Consider the following 22,941-nt stretch of genomic DNA (forward strand, 5'->3'; position numbering starts at 1 on the left):
TATCACAGAAGGAAAGGAGAGCAAGGAGCATGACACAAATACAATCAGGTAGAGAGTAGGGTTCAGAGAGCTAGAAACAGTCATTAAGGTAAGAAAAAGGGAACAAGGAGCAGGGACTAGGAACCAGAAAGTCAAAGAGTGGGGAACAGGCCCCAGAGAAAGTCTAGTCTAGTAGACAATAGACAGCATGGAACAAGGATCAGGCATAAGTAATAATTGTCATCCAGGCGAGGAATAGGAAGATGTCAATACCTCTAGAGCAGGATTCTGAAGGTTGTATAATAGTACAACATATGAAAAACTTTGGGATGCAGAGTTTCTAGGTAGTTAATAATCAATTTATTAATTAGGCTACCTAATAATAAATTGATGATCAGTGGTTTCCCTCTATAACCAAAGATAAAACAAAGAGGCTGAAAGCCTGAATACACTTTGGGAAAGAGAGGCTACCCTTGACAAGTAAAAATCAAGCCCCATTGGTGGGCTTTTAATGAGGAGATAGGCTAGAAGTCTTCAGTTCCACCTGCTGAGAACGTGCTGCTTCATGACTCAGCCGTCTCCAGCAATCCAGGCCATCTCCATCCAAACCTCTCTGGTTGGTTTTGTCCTTTCTTTATCAGCTGGGTCACTCTAGCCTCCAATGGAGGGGTATGAGCATGGGGCTCATTTTCTTGAGGCAAGAATCTGCCTAGATTACATTCTGCTTATACTTTAAACAGAAGGAAGGTCTCCAAGTTGGGTGGCATCCCACCCAAGGTCAAGGTGCATGTTTCCAGAGGGTTAGGGACATCTCAAAAATCAGTCGTGTCCTTCAGAGACTGACTGACTTACCTATAGGGGCTGGGCCCTAGAGGAGGAAATAAAGGAGAAAAGGTCTTCATCCTAATTTAATTGCTTGTTAAATAATAGCAAAATAATAATTCTCTCACTGGTGTGTGGCTATGATATCCGAACGACTTTTCAAAAGACTTTGACCCCCCCCCTCTCCTCAGGTTTGCCTCTGCAAGTTCTATTTGCAGCCCAAATGAAGAAGCCAGGCTTCTTTAGAGCGGAGAGCAAACTACAGAGAGCAGTGCCTTGTCAAAGGAAGTCATTGTTGGGAATGGGGGGAGGAGGATCAATGAGTTACCCGCCTTTAGTATCGGCTTTCTAAAACCCAACCCTACTACCACATTCTTCACTGAAACACTGCTAACTCTCTAATACCAATTCACCATTGAAAATGTACCCCCCAGAATCATTAAAATAGCAGCACTAAAAGGGACCTTGGAGATCACATGGGCCAACCCCAACGTTTCTGAGAAGACCAGAAAGCTTTCATTCTAATGTAAAATGAGTTTATCTCCTTCCGACAGCTGGCCAGCTCCACATTCAGATTACTGCTGAAAGGGGAAAACCTACCATACAAAACTGGGAAATGAAGAGAGTCCATCCCCCTCTTCAGCATCAAGAAAAAAAAGACTCCTGGAGAAGGGGAAGGATCACTAGCTAAAGCCTCCTTTCATCCCAAGTTTTGCACCCTTTCTGGTGCTTCTTCAAAGGTAGACACACGGTCTTTGTGCCGTGAAATGTCCTCCAGCCCGGCACCTGCAAAGTATCAACTGCTCTGTTAGAAATCAACCCGAAGGATGAGGATGGGGTGGGAGGAGTGGGAGAAGGTGAGACTTGAGTCTGGACATGACCTACCTGATTTTCTTCGTGGGAGACCCTCATCTGCTCCTTGAGAACAGACATTCGGGCCGCCTCTTCTTTGCGCAGAACTCTTTCTTTCTTGAGTTCAGGGCTCCAAAATGTCTTGATGCTGTTCATGGAGGACCCCAGCTTGCTGTCCTTGATGTCTAGCTCTTTGCGGAGGAGGTCATTCTCCCGCTGCAGCTCCTTAAGCTGAGCCTGCAAATCCAGCATGGTGCTGTCCCTTACCTGCCTCAACATGGAAGGAACTTGGTGATGGTGATGATGAGACGAGGTGGTCAGACCCCCATGCTGGTCAGTGTAGGAAAGGACGTCGGTGTGGGAGAGGCCGGCAGATGCAATATTGGGGCTACTCCCCATCGCCGTGACCCGACCCCCATACACAGCTCGGTTCGTAGCCCTTCCGAGGGTCATCGTGCCCTTGGGGAAAGTCGTAGAGGCAACCCCCTCATGGTCGCTCAAGTACATTGGTCCAGATGTTGCATAGGCTGCATTAAGGGACTGGATGTTTTCCATGGACAACGTCTTACCTGTTCCTCCCCCGCCTCCACTACTGGTTCTCCGGTGGCCCAAACGAGGCGACCTTGGCAAGCGAGGCGACCGGGAAGGGCTACCTTCCAAGTTACTGATTGTTCTCGCGCTTCCGTACATGGTTCTTCTGATATGAGGTACGACAGAATATAAGAAATGCTATACTTGGGTTTGGAATTTGGCCAGTATTTCCACAACTGGTCAAAATTTTCACTGCGTTATTTTCATAAGCTGCACCAAGAAATGCCTTCCATCAGAGATCTGAAAAGTTGAAAGAAAATGGAAAGAGAAAATTAAAATTAAATAACTTGAAAACTCTAAACAATATTACAATTCATTTCCATAGCAATTTATTTACAATGCACTTTCCTCGGGGCATTCTTATGAAGTTGGCTGTGCAAATATATCCTCATTTGCAGATGAGAAAATGGAATCTGCATTCCAGGTTATATGATTTGCCCAAGATTACCCTGCTAGTAACAATAATAGTAAATAAATCACATTTCTATAGCACTTTAAGGATTAAGAAGCCTTTACTTCCCAGGAGTCTCATGATGGAGATAGTAGAAAAATTGTCATTTTATAAACAAGGACACAAGGCTGGCAGGAGTAGAGTTTTGACTAAGTTTTTTATATATTTTATGACAATTTTTTTAAAACTATGTTAATAACAATAATAAAGATTCACAAGGGTAGAAAACTTTTAAGCTTGCAAAATATGTTATATACATTATCCCAGATGATCCTCTGGGATCAATACTACCCTATAAAGTAGTCTACTGCACTGTACTATGCCCATTTTTTAGATCAGAAAATGGAGGCTCAGAGAAATGACTTACATTTACACAGCTAAAATACAGCTAAAGCAGAACCCTGAACTCTAGTACCATAATCCATCTATTAGGCCAGGCTCAGACATTTTTATAGATATTAGCATTTATAAAGGACTTTTTTCACAATCTCTTGGGAGGGGTTTTGAGACTCTAACTCTTTGATTCTATCTCCTTTTCTATAGATATTTGGGAGTAGGGGAAGGAGTGGGGTGGTTTGGAAAAAATGAGGCTCAGAAAATTTAGGTTATTTGTCCACGGCCAACCAGCTAAGAGATGCCAGAATAAGGACCTGAATCAAGTTCTTCTGACTCCCAGCCTTTAATTTATTCCACTTCACTACCAAGGCTCTTAAAAACTTGGCTCAAGCCAAAATCTTGAGTCTGAACATGACTAATATTCTTCAAATTATTTACTGAAAACAAATTTTCAACATAAAAAAGCACTCTCCATGGAGTATAGGAGCCTTGTGACGCTCCTTAGGAAACCGAGGAAGCCTAGGTTCAGAGAGTAACCCCTACCATTGCCCCTAAAGTCCACTTTCTACTCCAGTTCTGATTAGTGATTCACCTAGCCACACAGATTGCATGCTACATTGGGAAAGACTGGGGGCTTTGGAGTCAGAGGACTTGAGTTCAAGCTATGTTTCTGTCATCACTCTGTGACCTTGGGCATGTGATTTTACCTCTCAAAATCTGTTTCCTCATCTGTAAAATGAATACAGTTGGACCAGATACATTCTGAAGTCCCTTCCAGATCTATATTAAGAATCTGCTATGATCATTATCACCATCAGCACAAGAGAAGAAGAGGAGGAGGAAGAGGAGGAGGAAGAGGAAGCTAACAAAACAATCACCCCGTATTGTCCCATCCAACAGACAAAGTAATGGGGTTGCCCTCTTTACTCCTGTTCATATTACTTCGACTGATTTTCTGTAATTTCATTTCCTCCCTTTAAAATTGGCCTTAAAGAGGATGCATTAGCTTCTTTAACACTTAACATCTGCTTGAACATTTCCTTCCTTCCACCACAAAGTTTTCAGTTTTCACCAGAAAGTTGAAGTTCAGCACCCTGGACAGCTCTCTGGCAATAGTGGTACCTGAGAACAGACCTAAAGATTTTAGGAAGGGGGAAGGGAAAGTAAAAAATATTATGACAAAGGATCTCAAGGTAAAACCCTGGCCATGAATGTTTTAACACTTCTGGGTGTGTGATATAAGCCAGCAAGAAAATTCCAAGAATGGCTGGTTTTTAAAAGAGAAGAGGAGAAATGTTTCTTTTCTGTAATATTTTACAGCAAAAGAAACATTTTTTCCCATAATAGCTTGTGAGGTGACTAGCATATGCAAAATTATTTTAATTTTACAGATAGAGAAATTGAGGCTAAATCCATATCTACAGAATCAGTAAGTATTAAAACCTAGATTTAAACCCAGATCTCCCCAGTCCGATGCCATCGAAGACATCCACAACACTCAACATCAGTGTTTTCTCCTTCACATATGGTCATAGATTTAGCGCTTCAAAGTCATCTACAGCGACCCTTCATTTAATATATAAGAAGAATGAGATCCAGGAAGCATAAGTGACCCCCAAAGTCACACAGGTAATAAATGTCAAAGGCAAGATTTGAACCCAGCCCATTCCGACTCCAAGTCAAGCATTCTCTTTACTACACCATGTCATCAAAATGTTTTCTGTGGCACAGTTTTGCAGAAAGTCTTCCCCAAGTTCCCTGAGCTAATTATATACCTCTTCAAAGATTTTCATATAAACATCAGCTGAAACTGCAACGGATAAAAAATTAGGCACAACCTAAATGTCCAACAATGGAGGAATGATTACATAAATTGTGGTCCATTAATGTAACAGAATACTATAATGCAATTAAGAGCAGCAAGAATGAGTAATATAGAGAAAAATGGAACAACCTTTATGAAATAATGTGAAGTAAAAAAAAAAGAGACAGAGAACAAAGCATACCAGAAATACAACTACATGAGAGGCGAAATGAATGGGAACTAATGAATAAAAAATGTGGTAGAGATTTAGCGAGAGAAACTAAAGAGTTGGGATGTTTTATGCATTGAAACTCATTTGTACAAATGCAAATCATTGCAAAACCAGTTTAAATGACCACAGTATTTATTAGTAGAAGCGATTTTTGTGGTGGACAGAATGATAGACATGAAGCCAGGAAGATGACTTTCAATCTGACACTTAATAGTTATATGACCCTAAGCAAGTCATCCAATGGACTGATACATGTTTGTTAAGTATCTGTTATGTACCAGGAATGGTGTTTAATTTTTATAAGCTTCAGTTTCCCCATCTGTGAAATAAGGACATTGATACTACAAGATAGTACCTATTCCCATAGGGCAGTTGCAAGAAAGAATGTAATGAGATAACGTCTATAAAATCCTTTGTAAGCTTTTAGAGTACTATGTAAATGTGTGCTGCTATTATTATTATGGTGATGTTTCCAATACAGATAATTGGTGCTATTTTCTATTCATACTCTTTTCTCTTGTATCCAGAAGCATATATTTATTAGACAACAGGCTAGGGCAAAAGTTGAGGCCGCCATCAGAAATTCTGTACTAATAAGTTCCCAGGAAAAAAAAAAAAGCTATGGGACATACATACAATAAAAAGGTCTCAAAGTTACTGTCAGTGAATGTCTGAGTCTGCTCATCTTGGTAATATCTCAAAATGTACCCCTCCACGAGCCAATTCTGGTCTGAGATGAAATCTGTAATCATGGAGCCCAGTCAAGCCAGATGCACACCACAGCTATCCTGCCCATGAGCTGGGCTTTCTTAGCTTTCAACTATAACCAGCACAGCCTTGGGAGAATCACAACAGATAACAAAAAAGCAATTTGTTGCAAGAACATCTCTGAATCAGAAAGGGATCTCAGAGGCTGTCTGCTCTAAATATTTCTCTTGGCCACAGAGACTCCCTAAATCAACCTGTTTAAGTTATTGACTCAAATACTCAATAAATGTCACTGGCTCAAAGAATTCTCATTGACAAGATCACAAAACAACCAATGTTTATGTCTAACACTGTGTGAACTCTAACTCAATCTTGAACTTACTATATCATCCAGATGCATCGAATTCATTGCCAGAAAAGGGGTTTTTGTTTTGTTTAGTTTTTTCATTTTCTTTGTGATCTTTTAGGAACTTGAGTTTTATTTTGATATGAGGGATGTGAAAATGATTTGGAAGTAGATCTAGGATGCTCTGATCCTTTCATTGTTAGTCCCATAAAAAAAGGAAAGCTGGTAAGGAAACAGAGAGGGGCTGGAAGATTGTGGAAGCAAAAAACTACACTGGGAATCCAAGAGTGAGGGTACAAGTGGGGGCTCTAGCATTAATTATCTATGAGACCACTGACCAATAATAACTTCCATTTATACAGCCAATCAAAAGCATTTATGAAATATTCTTTAAGTGCTAGGCACTGTGCTAATACAAATGGTGCCCCCAAAAAGACAAAAACGAATATTTAAAGATGGACAAAGCCTCTTGGAGATGTCACATTTGATACACTTTCTTTTTATCTGTATCAGTGACTTCATTAGTATGAAGAAGTGCAAGTGTAGAAACTCCCTTCACCAATGCAGATGGGCACCTCATTGGTGATTGGTGATCTTAGAAAGTTGGCTAGAGCTCTGAGAGGTTACATGATTGCATGGCCAGTATATGTCTCAGAGAGAGGACCAGAACCCAGCTCCTGCAGACCCTCAAACTGGCCTCCTGTTGCCACATCTCACTATCTCTGCTCTTGAAACTCTTCAGTTTCCACATGTGTACAGCAGAAATCATTGTCCTTGTACAATTTATGAGGAAAGTGATATATAAACTTTAATGCTTTAAATAAACATGAGTTATCATTCTTAATACTGTTAAGATAATGATATAACTTGGGCTTTATTCCCCCAACATCCTTCACTTTATTCTTGGGGAAGAATGATATGAACCATCACAAAAGGAATATGTTTTTCTAAAAATATTGCATTGATTAAATTTCCTGAAAATCAAAGGCCATTTTTAGAGGCTCAGAATTAGGTAAGAAATAGTGGGTATAATGAGTACAGAATTAGCCACATCCAGGTTCAGTTACTAAATTCACTAGAAGTGTGAGGTTTGGGTCAAAGGAGCTGAGTTCAAATCCCAGCTTTGCCATTTACTGCCAGTGTGAATCTGGTGAGTCATTTTCCATTTATGGGCCTCTGAGTTTCCCATAGCTATTTCTCAGAGCCTATGAGTAAAGAATGTCTGAATACAGTCTTGTCTCACATCCTAGCCAACTGGCCCATAAAGGTTTGCTCTTCTGTCAAAGGAGGAAATTAGATCTGATGGCCTCCAAGTTCCCTTCTAGTTCCATCAGGCAGTCCAGCCTAGTTCTGCTGGACCTATTTCATAAAGCTTTAAATCAGATATAGTCCCCGAACTTACAGAGCTTACATTCTAAAGGGTAAAGATCACCCACAAAAGGGTGAAGAGCTGAGGGAAGGGTTTGTTTCTTTTCAATGTGTCAAAAAGCTGAAGTTACAACTCAGCCCAAAGCCAAAATCAGCCAAGTTCTGCACAACCCATTAAAGCAAATGATTTTTATTGGCTCTTTGGAGCCATTAACCACCCTTATACTCTTCTCTAAATCCTCTGACATATTAGGATACATTTTTTGGACCCTTAAGCTTTTTCTACTTGTTATCTCCTAATTTCTCTTCCAGCCTATTTTTTTTTAATCCATAGAAGAGAAGGCAAAAGGATGACCGGTATCCAACAGCCAATATTATAATTTTGCTTTATCAATAATGTGATTATTGTAGCCTAGGGAATATGTTAATAGTATCACAATAATGAGATGTTATTAGTGCTTGTAATTACCCTCAAAAGAATGGCCCAAAAACATTTTTCCTCAAACCATAAGTTTATTATTAGAGCTGATGGTAATAATCTTAGATTTTTCTCACAACTTCACCAATAGCTTCATCTTTAAAATAAGGGAGTTCATCTGAATGGTCTCTGAGGGCCTTTAAATCTCAATATTACAGAATTATAGAATTGGAGACTTAGAAGGTTCTTCCATATTCTTCTAGTTCAATTCATACATTAAAATAATCTCTGCTATAATTCTTATGATCAATTTAAATACTATATTATTTATATATTACATTATATTATTATCTATTATATATGTTAAATACTATGTATTATATTATTATCTATTATATATATATATCAAATACTATATATATATATAATACTATATTAAATAGTTCCATAGAATGGCAGCTTAGTACAGTCAATAGGGAGTTTACCAAGAAGTCCAAAAGACCTGGTCTCTGAAACAAACCGACCTTAGACAAATCCCATAATCTTTCAGTATTTCAAGATAATATTCTGTAATCCTAGACTGCAAAAGAGGTGCCCATCTACCTTGGTAGAAGGAAATTCCACACCTGGAACTCTCTAACTAGTGATGTCAAAACCAAATAAAACCAGATCCCTGTGGGCCGCCTAATGACTTAGAAAACCACAAAGTAATGCTATCTATGTTGCATTGTATTTCTCTTCATTTTGTTCCATATTTCCCAATGCCATTTTAAGCTGGTTTGGGCAGTACTGGGGAGCTTGGGGGTCTCTGCCTCCACCGATGAAATCAGTGATTAGACTATTTTAGATATCAGTTGTTCCTAAGAACCATGCATTCTTAATTAGGCCATTCTATGCATAGAAAGAGATAAATGTTATTGGAAACAGGACCAAGGCAATCCATTTAAAAATAGCTAGTTAATTTTAAAATGATTTTCCCAACAAAGACTTCATAAATAAAATTCAAAATTTAGCCCTGAGTTTTGGTTAAGACTCACCAAATCAAGGATGCCCTAATGAGTGTATGAGGAGGCTGCCTTAAGTGACTTAAGTGCATCATTAATCACACACACCGAGTTGTGGTCTCAAGAGGTTTGCAGACTCTTGGAATGTAAACTCCTGAATAAAAGGAGTGGGTGGGACCAAGAAAAGCTAGCTCAGGCTTGGTCTGAAAGACCTCAGAGGATAATGGCCCAGAATGGTCTATTTTAGAACCAAAATACTTCCTGCAGTCTGTTCTAAATTAGGTTAAGTCTAATTTCCCAGATCTCTGCCTCATCGTGTCACCTGAGCAGGACTGACAGACAGTGTGGGCTGGGATCATTTGCCTTCCTGAAGATCTGTACCCAGGGAGCAATCTTCCCTTTTCTTAGCAGCACACCCATGTGATTATTCATTTCGTCTGACAACCCAAATTTAATTCTAAACACGTTTAAAAACAAGCACAAAATTGTCCTAAAGTCTAGAACTCCCTAGGGAGGAGCAGGATGAGGAAATGGTGCTTAGGAGCAGGGAGACAATAGTCCCATCACCCTTTGCCCTGGTCAGCCCCCATCCCGATGTCCAGGGCTCTATCCCTGGGGGCTTCATGTTAGGATGGAGATTGATCAATTGGAAAGCATTCGGAGAAGATATCATTAATAGTACAGGATCTTAAATCCATGTTATCTGAGAATCACTCAAAGGACCAGACTATAATAAAATCTTAGGGAGGACATGAAGATTTCCATGGGAAAGGGAGATTTTACTTGTTCTGCTCAGCCTTAGGAGCAGAGCCAAGGATGATGGGGTGGAAGAAAAGGGGGGGCCTTGCCATTGGGGAAAATGTCCAATGAAGAGAACTGCCACAAAGCTACACAGGCTGCCTCATGAGGTACAGGGTTCTAGTTTAAGCAATTGGGGATGTTTAGCCTGGAAGAGAGAAGTTGGGTCAGAACAGGATAGATTCCTTCAGGAGGGTTCAGACTTGGCTGCGGAGGGAAGGAAGGACTGAAGTATTTATTAAGCAACTTACTGTGAGCAGAACAAGGGAAGCAATTGGGCAGAAGTGAAAAGAGGCAAATTTATGCTGGTGTCTTGGAAAAATTTTTCTTTAAAAATTGAGATGTCCCAAAGGAGAAGGGGCCACCTCTAGAGGCAGAGGATTTCTCCTTCAGACAGAATAGGAGTATGCTTGGTGGGGATGTTAGAGTGGAAATTTCTTTTGTTCCAGGGCTACATTAGATGGCCCCTGAAACTCTTGGAATCTAGAAACTTTTGTCTGTGTTTCAATAGAGAAGGATTTGCACTATTTCACAAAAATCACTTGAGCCTGTTTCAATAGGAAGAATGAAAAAAAAATTGTCAAATAAATAAGTAAAAAGCTAGAGAAAAAGCTACCAGAACACAAAGCCAGACTTGTAAATCTCACAATGTGGTTAGTCAGCCTTAGTAACTACCTCCCAGAAGGAAAACAAAAGAATCTGAGGCTGCTTTTTAAATTGCTGAGGACCTCTGGTGAAAGGGGAAGGAAAGGAAGAAAATGAGCCATTTCCCTAATCATCAGTTTTCAATAATCTCTGTCCTTCTACGCTGGAAGAATGAACATGCGACGTATTTCCCGAATGCCATGGTAACCGAAAGAGGCTACAATGGGGGCACTTGGGAAAGGAGGGCATAGCTTGTCACAAGTGAAATCTAAGCTCAGGATTGACCCCCTTCCAGGAAACTTTCCCAATGACATCCATCCCTCGTCCATCTTTCCACATCCCAAAACAATTTTATAATTGTTTAATTCATTGTACATATCTATGTTGATTTCCCCTATGATCCTAGATGGTACTTGAGGGAGAAAAAGAAATGAGTTCCATTATTCAACACCATCCTCCAATGAGGAGAAGGAGGCTAACTGACTTTCTCAAATCTAGTGGCTAATGTCAGATGCAGATTTGAAGCCGGGTCCTCTGACTCCCAATCATGTCTTTGTTCTGCTATTTGCCAGACCTTGTCCTCAAGGAGCTTACATTCTACTGGGGAAGAAAATAGTAAAAGAGCTTACAAATAGTCACAAGGTGAGCCCTCAAGCACTGCTGGAACACTCCATTTTTTTCACCAAGCAATTTCAATTATACCCCTAAAATGGAATTTCACATTTGTTCAAATAATGAAAATATTAAAGGAGACGATATTAAAATGTAACTGTGAAAAATCTTAACTTATAAGCAATGGCAATCTTTTTCTCAAATTACTCAAGAAACTAAAAAAACAAAAGAAATATGATTCACTTATCTTAATTATAATAAAGCTTCAGCCCTGCTGGAATTTCATAGAAGGAGAACAAATTAAATTGACTGAACCAAGGGGAGACAGTGCTAATAGTTTCATTAGCCTCATTTTAGAATCCACTTATGTGGGATCCCCTTCACCTCTAAAAGCAAAAAGGAAATTGTAACTGCAATATAGGATTAAAGAATCATACATAGAGAGCTGGAAAGAACCTTGGAGCCCATCTAATCCAGCTGTCTTGTTTTACAGAAAAGGAAATTAAGGCTTGGAAGTTTAGGTGACCTCCCCAAATGGGAAAGTGAAATCTGGCCTGGTATTCTCTGACAACAAATCTACTACACTGTCCCTTGGAGGAGAATACTCTGGGGTGGAACATACACTGGGGAACAGACAGCTTCTACCCTTGAGTCCACAACAATAGAATCTAGCTCAGCAACTAGGACATAGTGGAACAAATATTACCTGAGTGAAAGCGTCCCTTATATATGATCAGCAAAATGTGAGCCAAGAAACTCTGGCTTTTTCAGAGAAATAACCAAGATCTGGGATCTCATGTATATTATAAAATGGGCATAGACAGTATGGAGTAATAAAAGACTGGATATTGGTTATAGGGAATAGCAAGAAAAGCAGTTAGAAGAGAAATGTGCAGTAAACCTGGACAGATCCCTTAGAGATGGGTCTTTAAATGCCAAAGTAGTGTCTACTTCATCATAGAAGTAGTAGAGAATTAGGAGGCAGCTGGATGGCTTAGTGGATAGAGCACTGGATCTGAAGTTAGGAAGATCCAGATTCAAATCCCAACTCAGATCCTCACTAGCTATAGGACCCTGGTAAGTCTCTTAACCTGTTTGTTCTAATCAACTGGAGAAGGAAATAAAAAATCACTTCAATATCTTTGCCAAGAAAACCCCATACAGAACCCCATACATGAAAAGTAGGACACGACTGAACAACAACAAACCAAAACATATATTAGCCAAAATTCACATCTCAGTAATATGGGATAAATTAGAAGAAGCCACCAAGGCACGGCTTGTGAAGGTTCCTCAGAATTTCTCATTCCCTGTTCAGGACCACAATAAAATTAAAAATATTGTTATAACAGAGGGAAATGGGCCCACGTGTACAAAAATGTTTGTGGCAATTCTTTTTGTAGTGTCAAGGAATTGGAAATTGAGTGGATGCCCTTCAGTTGGGCAATGGCTGAATAAGCTATGGTATATGAATATAATGGGATATTATTATTCTATAAGAAATGATCAGCAGGATGATTTCAGAAAAGCCTAGAAAGACTGACAGGAACTGATGCTGAGTGAAGTGAACTGAACCCAGAGACCATTGTACACGGCAACAACAAGATTATGTGGTGATCAATTGTGTGATGGATGTGGCTCTTTTCAAGCAATTCCAATAGACTTGGGATGGAAAATACCATCCACATCCAGAAAAAGAATTATGAAGACTGAATGTGATTCAAAGCATAGTATTTTCACCTTTTTTATTTGTTTGTTTGCTTTTTCTTTCTCATGGTTGTTTTCTCTTTTGGTCTGATTTTTCTTGCACAATGTCACAAACATGAAAATGTGTTTAAAAGGACTGTACGTGATTAGCCTATGTCAGATTGCTTGATGTCTTGGGGAGGGGGGAGAAAGAGAATGGAGGAAGAGGAATCTAGAATCCTTTGCGGAAGCTGAGATCTATTTTTATATGTATTTGGAAAAATAAAATACTATTGAGGAAAAAAAGGATATTGGTGTCAAACTGGCATACAAGAACAAATTCTGCCTGCTGCCTGGCTTCTGGGTAATGCAACCAATGCTAAGGAAACTAGCATATCCTCCGCTTAAAGATGAAAGAGAGTCCATTGTCACTGATTCTTCTATGATCAGTGTAGGTAATCTGCTTTTCATCTGCCCAACATGTCATTACAAATCTGGATCCTCCCTGCTTTAGCTTAACTTAGCGATGCCAGAGCACCCCATTTCCTTTCTGTAATTCAGAATGATGTGCAAGCAGAAAAACGCAGGCAATTGTAAAGCATGCTGAGTCTAAGTTTAGCTGCTCCATCTGGAAAGATGACCTATAATCTATGTACTGGGGATTGTGGGTGTAGATTTACTTTTTTAAGTACACACTGGTGCATGAGTTCAAATCTTCCCTCAAACACTAGTCACATGATCTTTAATAAATTGCAGCTTCAGCCTCAGTTTCCTCATCTGTAAAATGGGGATAACAGCAACACCACACTCCCAAGACTATGAGGATCAAGTGTTATAATGTACGCAAAGAGTTTTGCAAACTTTAAAATACTATGCTAGTAGTATTTTAATTAGTATTAATATATTTAATCATAATATTTGATTTGGTATTAATAAGAAATGCTGTAGCATTATTATTAAAGCAACTGAAAACCAAAAATAAACAACTAAATGAAAAAATACTATGATTCACTAACATTAAGAAAAATGCATATCAAAACAAGCTTGAGGTTTCACTTCACATCCAGAAATTTGGCAAAATGGAAAAAAGATTGGAACAGTTGATGCTGGAAGAATTGAGTAAAGACAGGTACAATGATACACACTTGGTAAAAGCAAGGATTTGTCCATCTACATGAAGGAATTATTTGTAATTATGTTATTTTATCATTATCATATTATTATATATATTATATATTAACATATATTAATATTATATATCATTATATTTTTTAAGTGACTAAAAGAAATTTGTGATTATTTGCAGGAATTTGTAATGATGTTATTTTATTATTATGTGCTATTTTTTAAAAGTGACTAAAAGGAATTTGTGATTATTTGTAGGAATTTGTCATTGTTATTTTATTATTAGAAGCTTTTTTTAAAAAAGTGATTAAAAGGACCACACCTGTTGAGCTAAGAAATACAATACAAGAAGGCCAGGGACTTGGTTTTTTAAAGTCCCATACTCAACAAAATATTGAAAGCAGAGGTTTTTATGAGAGCCAAGAACTGAAAACTAAGTAGATTCCTATCGATCAGGGAAGAACTAAACAAATTGTGGTACGTGAATGCAATGGAACATTACTGCATCGTAAAAAAAAAAAAAATGAATATTAATGACAGTGAGCATTTCTATGGCACTTCAAGGTTTGTAAAGCACTTTACATGTGCGATCTCATTTGATATGAAGGACCAAGTGCATGAGATTGATGGGAAGTATAAGCAAAGTGAAATAAGCAGAATCAGGAAAACAACAAACATGATGTCGCAATAATGGAAAGGGGAGGGCAATGTGAAATGAAACACTATATAATTATAATGGCCAAGCTTATCCCCAAAGAAGAAATGATAAAATGCATCTATTATCTTTCTTTGCAGAGATGAGGGAATAAGTTATATGATTATAAGACAGATATATACCCTAGACATAAAAGGAAGAACAAGAGGTCTTGGATTCACACAAAAGTATTTTTAGAAGCTCTTCTTATAAGGATGAAGAACTGGAAATAAGGAGGTGCTCATCAACCAAGGAAGAGCAGAACTAATTATAATATAGGAATTTGTGGAATACTGTTGCATCATGAGAAATTACAAAAGAGATCATTTCAGATAAACTTAAGAAAGCTTATATGAACTGATCCAGAGTAAAGTACACAGAACCTGAAAAGCAATTTCTATAACACTGGAAAGATAAACACCTTTGAAAGGCTTAAGAACTGATTGATGCAGTGACCAACTACAAATCCAAAATCTCAGTGATGAAAACACTAGCCTCTTCCTGCCCAAAAGAGGGTGGGCTCCAGACACAGTATAAACGATGTATATTTGGCCAAAGAAAGATTTTGTTTTGCTCAATTACGCATATTTGGCAGTTTCTCTAGCTACTTTTGTGGGGAAAGAGAAATAAAATCTAGGCAATAGTAACTTTGGGATTAGTTATATTTCTGAACCCAAAAACAAAGTTTCCACTAATGGTGTGATTTCAGTTTGCAAGCAGAGCATTCTAGGGACTTATGGTTGCCTTTATGATGTTTCACGTTGTTTATCACCAACTTCAAGAAAGGCGCAAATGGCATATTTGAAAAGATCTGTGTTCTCCTTACAAACTCCCTGTGACTGGGAAATGAGTATGAACCACAACATAGCATTTACACTCTTTCCATTATTGTTTGCTTGCATTTTTGTTTTTTTTCTTTTCAGGTTATTTTACCTTCTTTCTAAATCTGATTTTTTATGCAATAAGATAATTGTATAAATATGTATACATATATTGTATTTAACACATACTTTAACATATTTAACATGTATAGGACTACCTGCCATCTGGGGGGAAGGAGGGGAAAAGTTGGAACAGAAGATTTTGCAAGGGTCAATGTTGAAAAATTACCCATGCATATGTTTTGTATATAAAAAGCTATAATTAAAAAAAAATTCCCTGTGATATAGTTCCTACCCAGCACTCACTGCCTGTCCTGTGCAACATTAATCCATACCCCCAATAAATTCATCAGATGGGGTCCAGTCAATGGGGGATGGGAAGAGAATATATCTGAGGTTATCCTGACATACTAGTACAGGTCTCAAACTTGTCTATCTTGCTGTCACCATGTAACCCTTTTTTTTATTTATATATTTGCCTGCTGATATCCTTTCCTTGTATACTTCAAGGTTCCTTATTGGTTCTATGCAGCCTGTTCACACCCACCATACGCCTCTCCATTGCCATCTGTGTGATATTCATTTGTATTTCTTTAGGGAACCACAGTGTTCCATGGTCCATAATCATACACCACCGGTTACTTAAAATATTGTTATTTAGAATACTGTTACTTTTAAATGAGCCTCTGTTTTTTGGAGAATTTTGAGATAACTAAAGAAAGTCTATATTTTATCAAAAGCACTCTAGTCTACTCTCCTCCTTCTGGTTATATCTGGATCCAACTCATTGTTCATTGTCCTGTCTGTCCCTGATATTTAGCTCAAAGGAAAAGTTCCATAGATTGTCAGCATAAGTCTATGTCATCATCTGGGCAAGAGATAGTTGTGATGTCCGGATTAGCTTTCTGGAGGATCTCTGGACGGGCCTTGCTCTTAGGTGGAGAGGTGATGAAGGCAGGAGAGCCACCATGAGGCTGGTCAAGGATGGAGAATGGAGTCTGGCATCTGCAGTCTGTGAGTCCGAGATCAAGCTTGAGCATACACTCACTCACACTCTCCCCACTCTCCTTCTCTCCAGTTCTCTTGGCCCTTAAATAACTTAGTACAATTACATCACTACAGCACACTGAGCATGTGCCAACTGTAGAACCATTACACTGCCATACTAAGTATGTGTGAACTAGAACACCATTATCTCATCAATCACATTGAGCAAACACCCTGTTGTAAGTATCCTTGCTTCAAGTATTCTTTTCTAGAGTTCTGGGCCTCTACAGTTAGTCTTCATCTACTTGTGTTTTCCTGTGTGAATAATTAGGAAAAAATTTTTTGAGTGTTCATATATTTGTTCCCAGAGCTTCTGCCATGTTCTATGGTTTGGTACTATCAGAATAAGAATGCTTAGCCAAATATAAGGATGAGCTGGGATGGCACAAAATTCTTCATATTCCCATCCATCCTCCACCCAGCTGCCAACATAACTCTTCCTTAAAAAAGGTCTGACCCTATTCCTCTCTTCCTTGAGAAGAAACAGGACTTCATTGTCTCTAGGAAAACATATATAACTATCTGTTTAGATTTTGGAATCTTTCAAACTTTGAACTCAACCTGTCTTTCTTTCCTCATCGTCCATTGTTCACTTCTTTTACTGTGACTCAAACAAACTGACCTTTTCTCAGTTTTTAAGTACTCTTCATCTCTCACCATCCCTTTGCACTGAATATCTCCCATGTCTGAAAGGTACTCCTTCCTCATCTCTACCTTCACCTTAGGAAATCCCTCTCTTCCTTCAAGACACATTTCAACAGTTTTCCACATAAAACCTTTCCTGATTTCCTCCAACTGCTAGAATACATTGGCTTACAAAGAAAACCAATTATGCTGCTATATAGTTATGAAAAAATTATTTCACAGATTCCAGGTTAAGAACTCTTGCTCTCAGATGAAAAAAATAAAATAAAATCATTGAGATCATTGTTACATCCCACAAATGGCGTGTGCTCCAAAACATATTTTATATTTTGTTTCCTTTTCCATTTTGACCACAGGAGGCCAATCAGCCTGTCACCACATTCCCATCATTAATATGTCTACTAATCCATTGAAAAAGTAGATTACTGACCTCAGAGTTTCCAATAACAATCGAGTTTAATGAGACAAATATGGTTTCAGAGAGTTATATACACACATTCTAACATGCTATTGTTCCTTCCTTCCATGCTGTGTACATTTCTTCCAATGCTGTTCCATTTCCAATAGAAATGCATTAAAACAGGCCCAATCCATTTATTAATATTCCTTTGTAGATTCTAATACACTCCAATATCAACCTTGACTATTTTCCCAATCTGGCTCTTACTAAATCAGTTTAACTAGATCCACTAAAAAGCAACAGCAACATCTGCAGAGATTTCCAAGCACAACTGGCCACTCCCGTGTTCTGCTTTAAACCGCTGAATCATATAAGATTGTCCTTCTAAAGCTAGCTCAGTTGTCACCTTCTCCCAGAAGCTGCGTATCATGTCCCCAGATGCTTTTTAGAGCATCTCTTCTATGTCTCTCTTACATATATTATTCTAAGCCAGAAGTGTCAGACGCCCAATGAGACCCAAACCAGATGAAAATGTCATTTTTAAATGCTCAGAGAAATAAAACTACAACACAGCACAGGGGATTTTAATGTGTTTCCTAAGTCAATTCTCTCTTGGAGTTTGACACCATTGTTCTAAGCAATGAGGGGGGAAGTAGGAAAAATCCTAGAGTGGGAAGACTTAAATTTGAGTTATCAAAAATGAGATATCCCTGTATAATGACAAGGCATTAGCTGAACACTTTACGGTTATGTCAGAGACCAGTAGTAGAATGGATAGAGTGCTAGGCTTGTCCTCATGAAGACCTACATCCAAATCCCATTTGGGATGCTAATTAACTGTTACTGAGAGCAAGTCACTCACACTATAAATCATAGCCCTGAGATTATAAACTCTTGATATATGATTAGCTTGAGCTCTGAGGTTCTTGCCAAAGTGTCCAACTTGCTTGTATACAGAGACCCAACTCCTGCCCCATGCCATTGTTCCATGTTTAGAATTCTTCCTTCCTGACCTCTGTTTCTTGAAATATCTGATTCCTCTCACTCAAGTATAACATCCTAGGCCAGGCCTTTTGTGACATGGTCCCCTACGCCAATCCATCTAGAGTTGTGTTTGTATAATGTATAGAATTTACTTGTCCAGAGATGCTTCTTATCCCCTCCAAGAGAACGTAAGCCCATCAAAAACCAAAAATGAAATTGTTGTCTCAATACCTAATAGAATGCCTAGGTACAGAGATTTATTAAATGTTTCTTGAAGAAAGGAATGATGGCAAGGATTTTTTTTATTATCTATGTGTCCCCAGAACTCAGTACAGGATTTTAAGTAACCTTAGTAAATAATTGCTGAGTTAAAGATGTTAAGATATCTAAGTACCTACCACCTAGAATATACTGCATCATTTTTTTAAACTTTCAGTCACATGGACTAGGATTCATAAAGTAGCTTCTGAAGTCATCAAGATGAAAGAAATTTGATTGAGTCAACATATCCTGACCACTGTATTTTCCAGTGTCAACTCTGCCCTTCCCATCTCCCACTGCTTCCTATTGTTCTCTACATCATTGAACTAAAAGAAACCAAATAAGATGCATAGTTCAATTCAACTCAATAAACATTTCTTGACAAGTACTTTGCTAAGGCAGGGGATACAGAAAGAGGTAAAAGAGAGTCCTCCCCCTCAAAAATTTTACACCTTTTTGTTATAGTGTAGCCTCCTCTCTGACTTTTTGATGTCCCCTCCCTGGAAGGCAATAGTCAAGCTTGGAGGATAAGTGGAAAATATTGAAAAATGAACAATACACCTCTCAACGACTCAAAGCTTGAACTTGAGGGCAAAGACATCAGAGCAGAATGTCAGTGAGCTCTCCTTACCACAGCCTGTCTTTGAATTCAAAGCCTCATTAGAAGGGCAAAAGATCGAGAAGCAATTGGAGGTCTCTGCCAATGACAACACATAAAAGGGAAAAACAATGGCAACCGATGCTGGCGAGACCCAGAGAACACCTCTGAACCATGGCTGAGGAGAAATTGGCACCTAAATCTGCCACGCTGTTGGCTTACAGGGAAGAAGATTGTGAATTCTCGCATTGGGAAGATGGCGTTGACTCACATATCGAGAATAACTGCCGTTGGACATCTTGAATTACATCTTAAAATTGTCAAAACACTCTTTGAGGACAGTCTGGGTTCCAGGATGAGCTGTGGGCATCCAACAGCATTGCACCTGTTCTATTTTTTAATATATTTTATATTTATTTTATTGTGTTTATGAAAAAAGTAAAAACGTCTTATTTGGATAAGCATATGTCTGTCACTTTGTACAAATAGTCAAACTCCACTATGTCAAGGTCTCAGTGAGACATAAAAGATTTATAACAAAGACTGGATTTTCCAGGAGGTGAGGGCTCAGAGCTAATATAATTGGATAAATATACACTAGGCACATCCCTCACACTAATGAGACAAGGACAGCTACACAGAATGTAGCGGAGCGAATGGCCAAAAGAGCTCGCCCTGAGAACCACAGAAAACTTTCTTAAGTCTCTAAAGAGATGGCGTGCATAACCACCAGTGAGCCCAGGACTTCCCAGGAACCAGTCTTCTTGTATATGGATTGAGGTCAGTGGCTAGCAATGCTACTTGGTGGTTTAAAATACTCCCCAAAATGAAAACAAATTAAGTGGCCACTGTTTAGGGAATGGCTAAACAAAATGTAACAGAGGAATATAATGGGATACAGCTGGACCATGGAAAGAGTTGAACAAATAGAAACAGAAATGGAAATAAATAGAATCAATAGATCAATATACACAATGTGTGCAATGATATAGGTGAATGTGAAAGCTGTCCCTCAGGGCTTTAAGTCCCTCTTCTCTTTTCTCTCCATACTATCTCGTTCAATGATCCAATCAGTTCTTCTGGATTCAATTATTCTCTCTATGAAAGAGATTCCCAGATCTATATATCTAACTCGCTTTTCTAACTGCCTGTTGGCCTTTCAAACTGGACATCTAGTTGGAATCTCAAACTCAAACATCCAAAAGGAAATGCTTAATTAAGGACAAGGAGAGAGGGTCTAAATTGATAAAAATGATCATACAGTCTTCTCTACAGGTACCTGCCTGCATAAGACACTGCAAGGCACTGGTGTGTGTAACCCCATCACTCAGTTCTTTTGTGTATGATTAAGTGGTGAAATTGTGATCTTCTCATTTTACATTGTACTATTGACAGAGTCTTTCAAATAACAACTAGTTCCCTCAATTCCTGTCAGGCTTTATTTACACTTTGATGTTTCAATGAATCTGAGATCTCATCAATGTAGGAACTCCCCATCATGGAATACATCCCAATCTATCTGAGAATTTTGGACATATCCTCCTTAAGAAGTACCCCAGAGTTCTAGAGGTATTCTCCTACATTGGAAGATATAATATGGATATCGACAGAGTCCACAATCCAACCATCACTCATCCTTTGTTCTCGTTTCATGACTAGTTTACCTTCTTTGCTAATACATCTCTAGATAACACTCTTTATTTTGACTTTTGTGTGAATTTTTTTCCTTAATAATATGTTGCAGTTCACCCCAACCACCATGTACCTCTCTTTTGTCCTCTGGTTAAAATATAACTCCAGTTCTTAAACTTATAGAACATTTGTAATGATGTAGAGTGAAGTGATGGACTCAGAACAGACCAGAGATCTTGAGATAAGATGAGAAAAGGAGAGCAGACTCTATGACATTTGGGAATGGGTAGAGGGCTTTTAATGACTCCTATATTCTCCCTTAAAGGAAGGCTTTTTTGTGTGTATCAATACATTTTCCAAGGATATTTTAAGGATATTAGTAACAGAATACCACAGGTTTTCCTTCATCTAATCCAAAGAGAAATCTATCTGACATAATATTTTAATTATATTTTATCTTTATTAACTTTTGGTTTTACATCATTCTATTTTTTCAAATACATTAGAAATACATTTTCTTTTTCTTAACCCAACACAGAAAGTCAATCCTTGGACTATAGGTTAAAGTAGAAAGGGAATTGAGAGTTCAGCAAATTCAATCAACGTAATGATCCTTTGGGATAGTAGTCCAAAATTCCAAGCTCCTAGTCCCTCATCTCTGCAAAGAAGCAAGAAAACTATGTTTACATAATAGTTCTCCATGGCAGACCCTGATCACTCCAATTACCCATTATTGCTTCTTTTTTTTCATGTTCTTCCTTTTATATAGTAACTGTACATAGTTCTGCTCACTTCTCCCAACATCAGTTAGACTCAACAAACATTTGAGACACCATTTTTACTCAAGTACATTTACTGAAGTTGATTCTTTCAGCCTTAGCCTACTCTAAAGACAATTAAGGGGGAAAATCTCCCTCCAGGGAGATAAGAGGAGGAAAAAAACCCTGGCTAAACTGGAACTCATCTACAAGTTGTAGTGAGGATTAGCACTTTGCAAATGGCTGAAAGTTTTGACCAGAAAAGTGAATTTCCTTATCTCACCTTAAAATCAGGTAATAATCAAAAGACTTCAATACCTAAAAGACAATCATCCCAATCACTGTCCCATCCTCTTTACCTCCTTCCCAAGAAGCTTCAGAGTTAGAAGAGACCTTAGAAGTTAGACAGTCAAATCTGCATCTGAACAGAAATTCCCTCCACATCATGGCCAAGGCATAATCTTCCAATCAAAATGGCCTTCTTGCTGTTCCTCACACATCCAACATTTAACACCCCATCTCTGGGCTTCCATAAAGACTCCCCACCAAGCCTATGATGGCTCCCTCCTCATCTCTACCTTTTGGAAACCCACCTTTTCTTCAAAGCTAAATTCAAGGGGGACTATCTACATTAAAGTTTTCTCATCCTTTCCCAGCTTCTAATGCCTCCCTCATTCCTCCAAATTACTCGGCATTTAGAGAAGGAAGGGAGAGAGGGAGAAAGAAAGGAAGGAAAGAAGGAAGGAAGGAAGGAAGGAAGGAAGGAAGGAAGGAAGGAAGGAAGGAAGGAAGGAAGGAAGGAAGGAAGGAAGGAAGGAAGGAAGGAAGAAGGAAGGAAAAAAAGAAAGGAGAGGGGAGGAAGAGATAAATCAATTTTGCATACACATATATATGTTCATGTTGTTTCCCCCAGAAAATGTAAGTTCCCTGAGGACAGGGATTCTTTCACTTTTGCCTTTACAGGCAGCATTTGGCACAACTGACTCATAGTAGCTATTTTACTTAATGCTTATTGGCTGATTGATAGACCAATGAGAGTGATTCCGATAAATCCTACTTCCCAAGCCATTTCACCTCAAACTAGACAGCTCCAATCATCAAGAAGTCCCAAGTCACAATTAGAGTCCAAAGAATGAAATACATTGACTCTTGGCTGGAAGGTGATGGATTCGGGGTCAAAATGAGGCTTTTTTTTCCCTTTTGGATATGGCAATTTGCTTGACTATGCATTGTCACAAGGATTTTTCATTTTTCTTCCTAGAAG

General features: G+C 38.6%; 1 protein-coding gene across 10 annotated transcripts in view; it reads right to left on the reverse strand.

The window, feature by feature from the left end:
- The window catches only part of ERC2 (ELKS/RAB6-interacting/CAST family member 2), a 985,497-nt gene that overhangs the window by 952,248 nt on the left and 10,308 nt on the right, over positions 1–22,941 (reverse strand). For all 10 annotated transcript variants that reach the window (XR_007950813.1, XM_051979082.1, XM_051979112.1 and 7 more), the window contains exon 2: positions 1,687–2,484. Coding sequence is in view for 9 of the 10 variants with exons in the window: in XM_051979082.1 (XP_051835042.1) it covers positions 1,687–2,343 (657 nt within the window). In the remaining variant the exon portion in view is untranslated. The remainder of the gene's footprint in view (positions 1–1,686; positions 2,485–22,941) is intronic.

Source organism: Antechinus flavipes, chromosome 1 (assembly GCF_016432865.1).
Source record: "Antechinus flavipes isolate AdamAnt ecotype Samford, QLD, Australia chromosome 1, AdamAnt_v2, whole genome shotgun sequence".
Classification (NCBI taxonomy): Eukaryota; Metazoa; Chordata; class Mammalia; order Dasyuromorphia; family Dasyuridae; genus Antechinus; species Antechinus flavipes.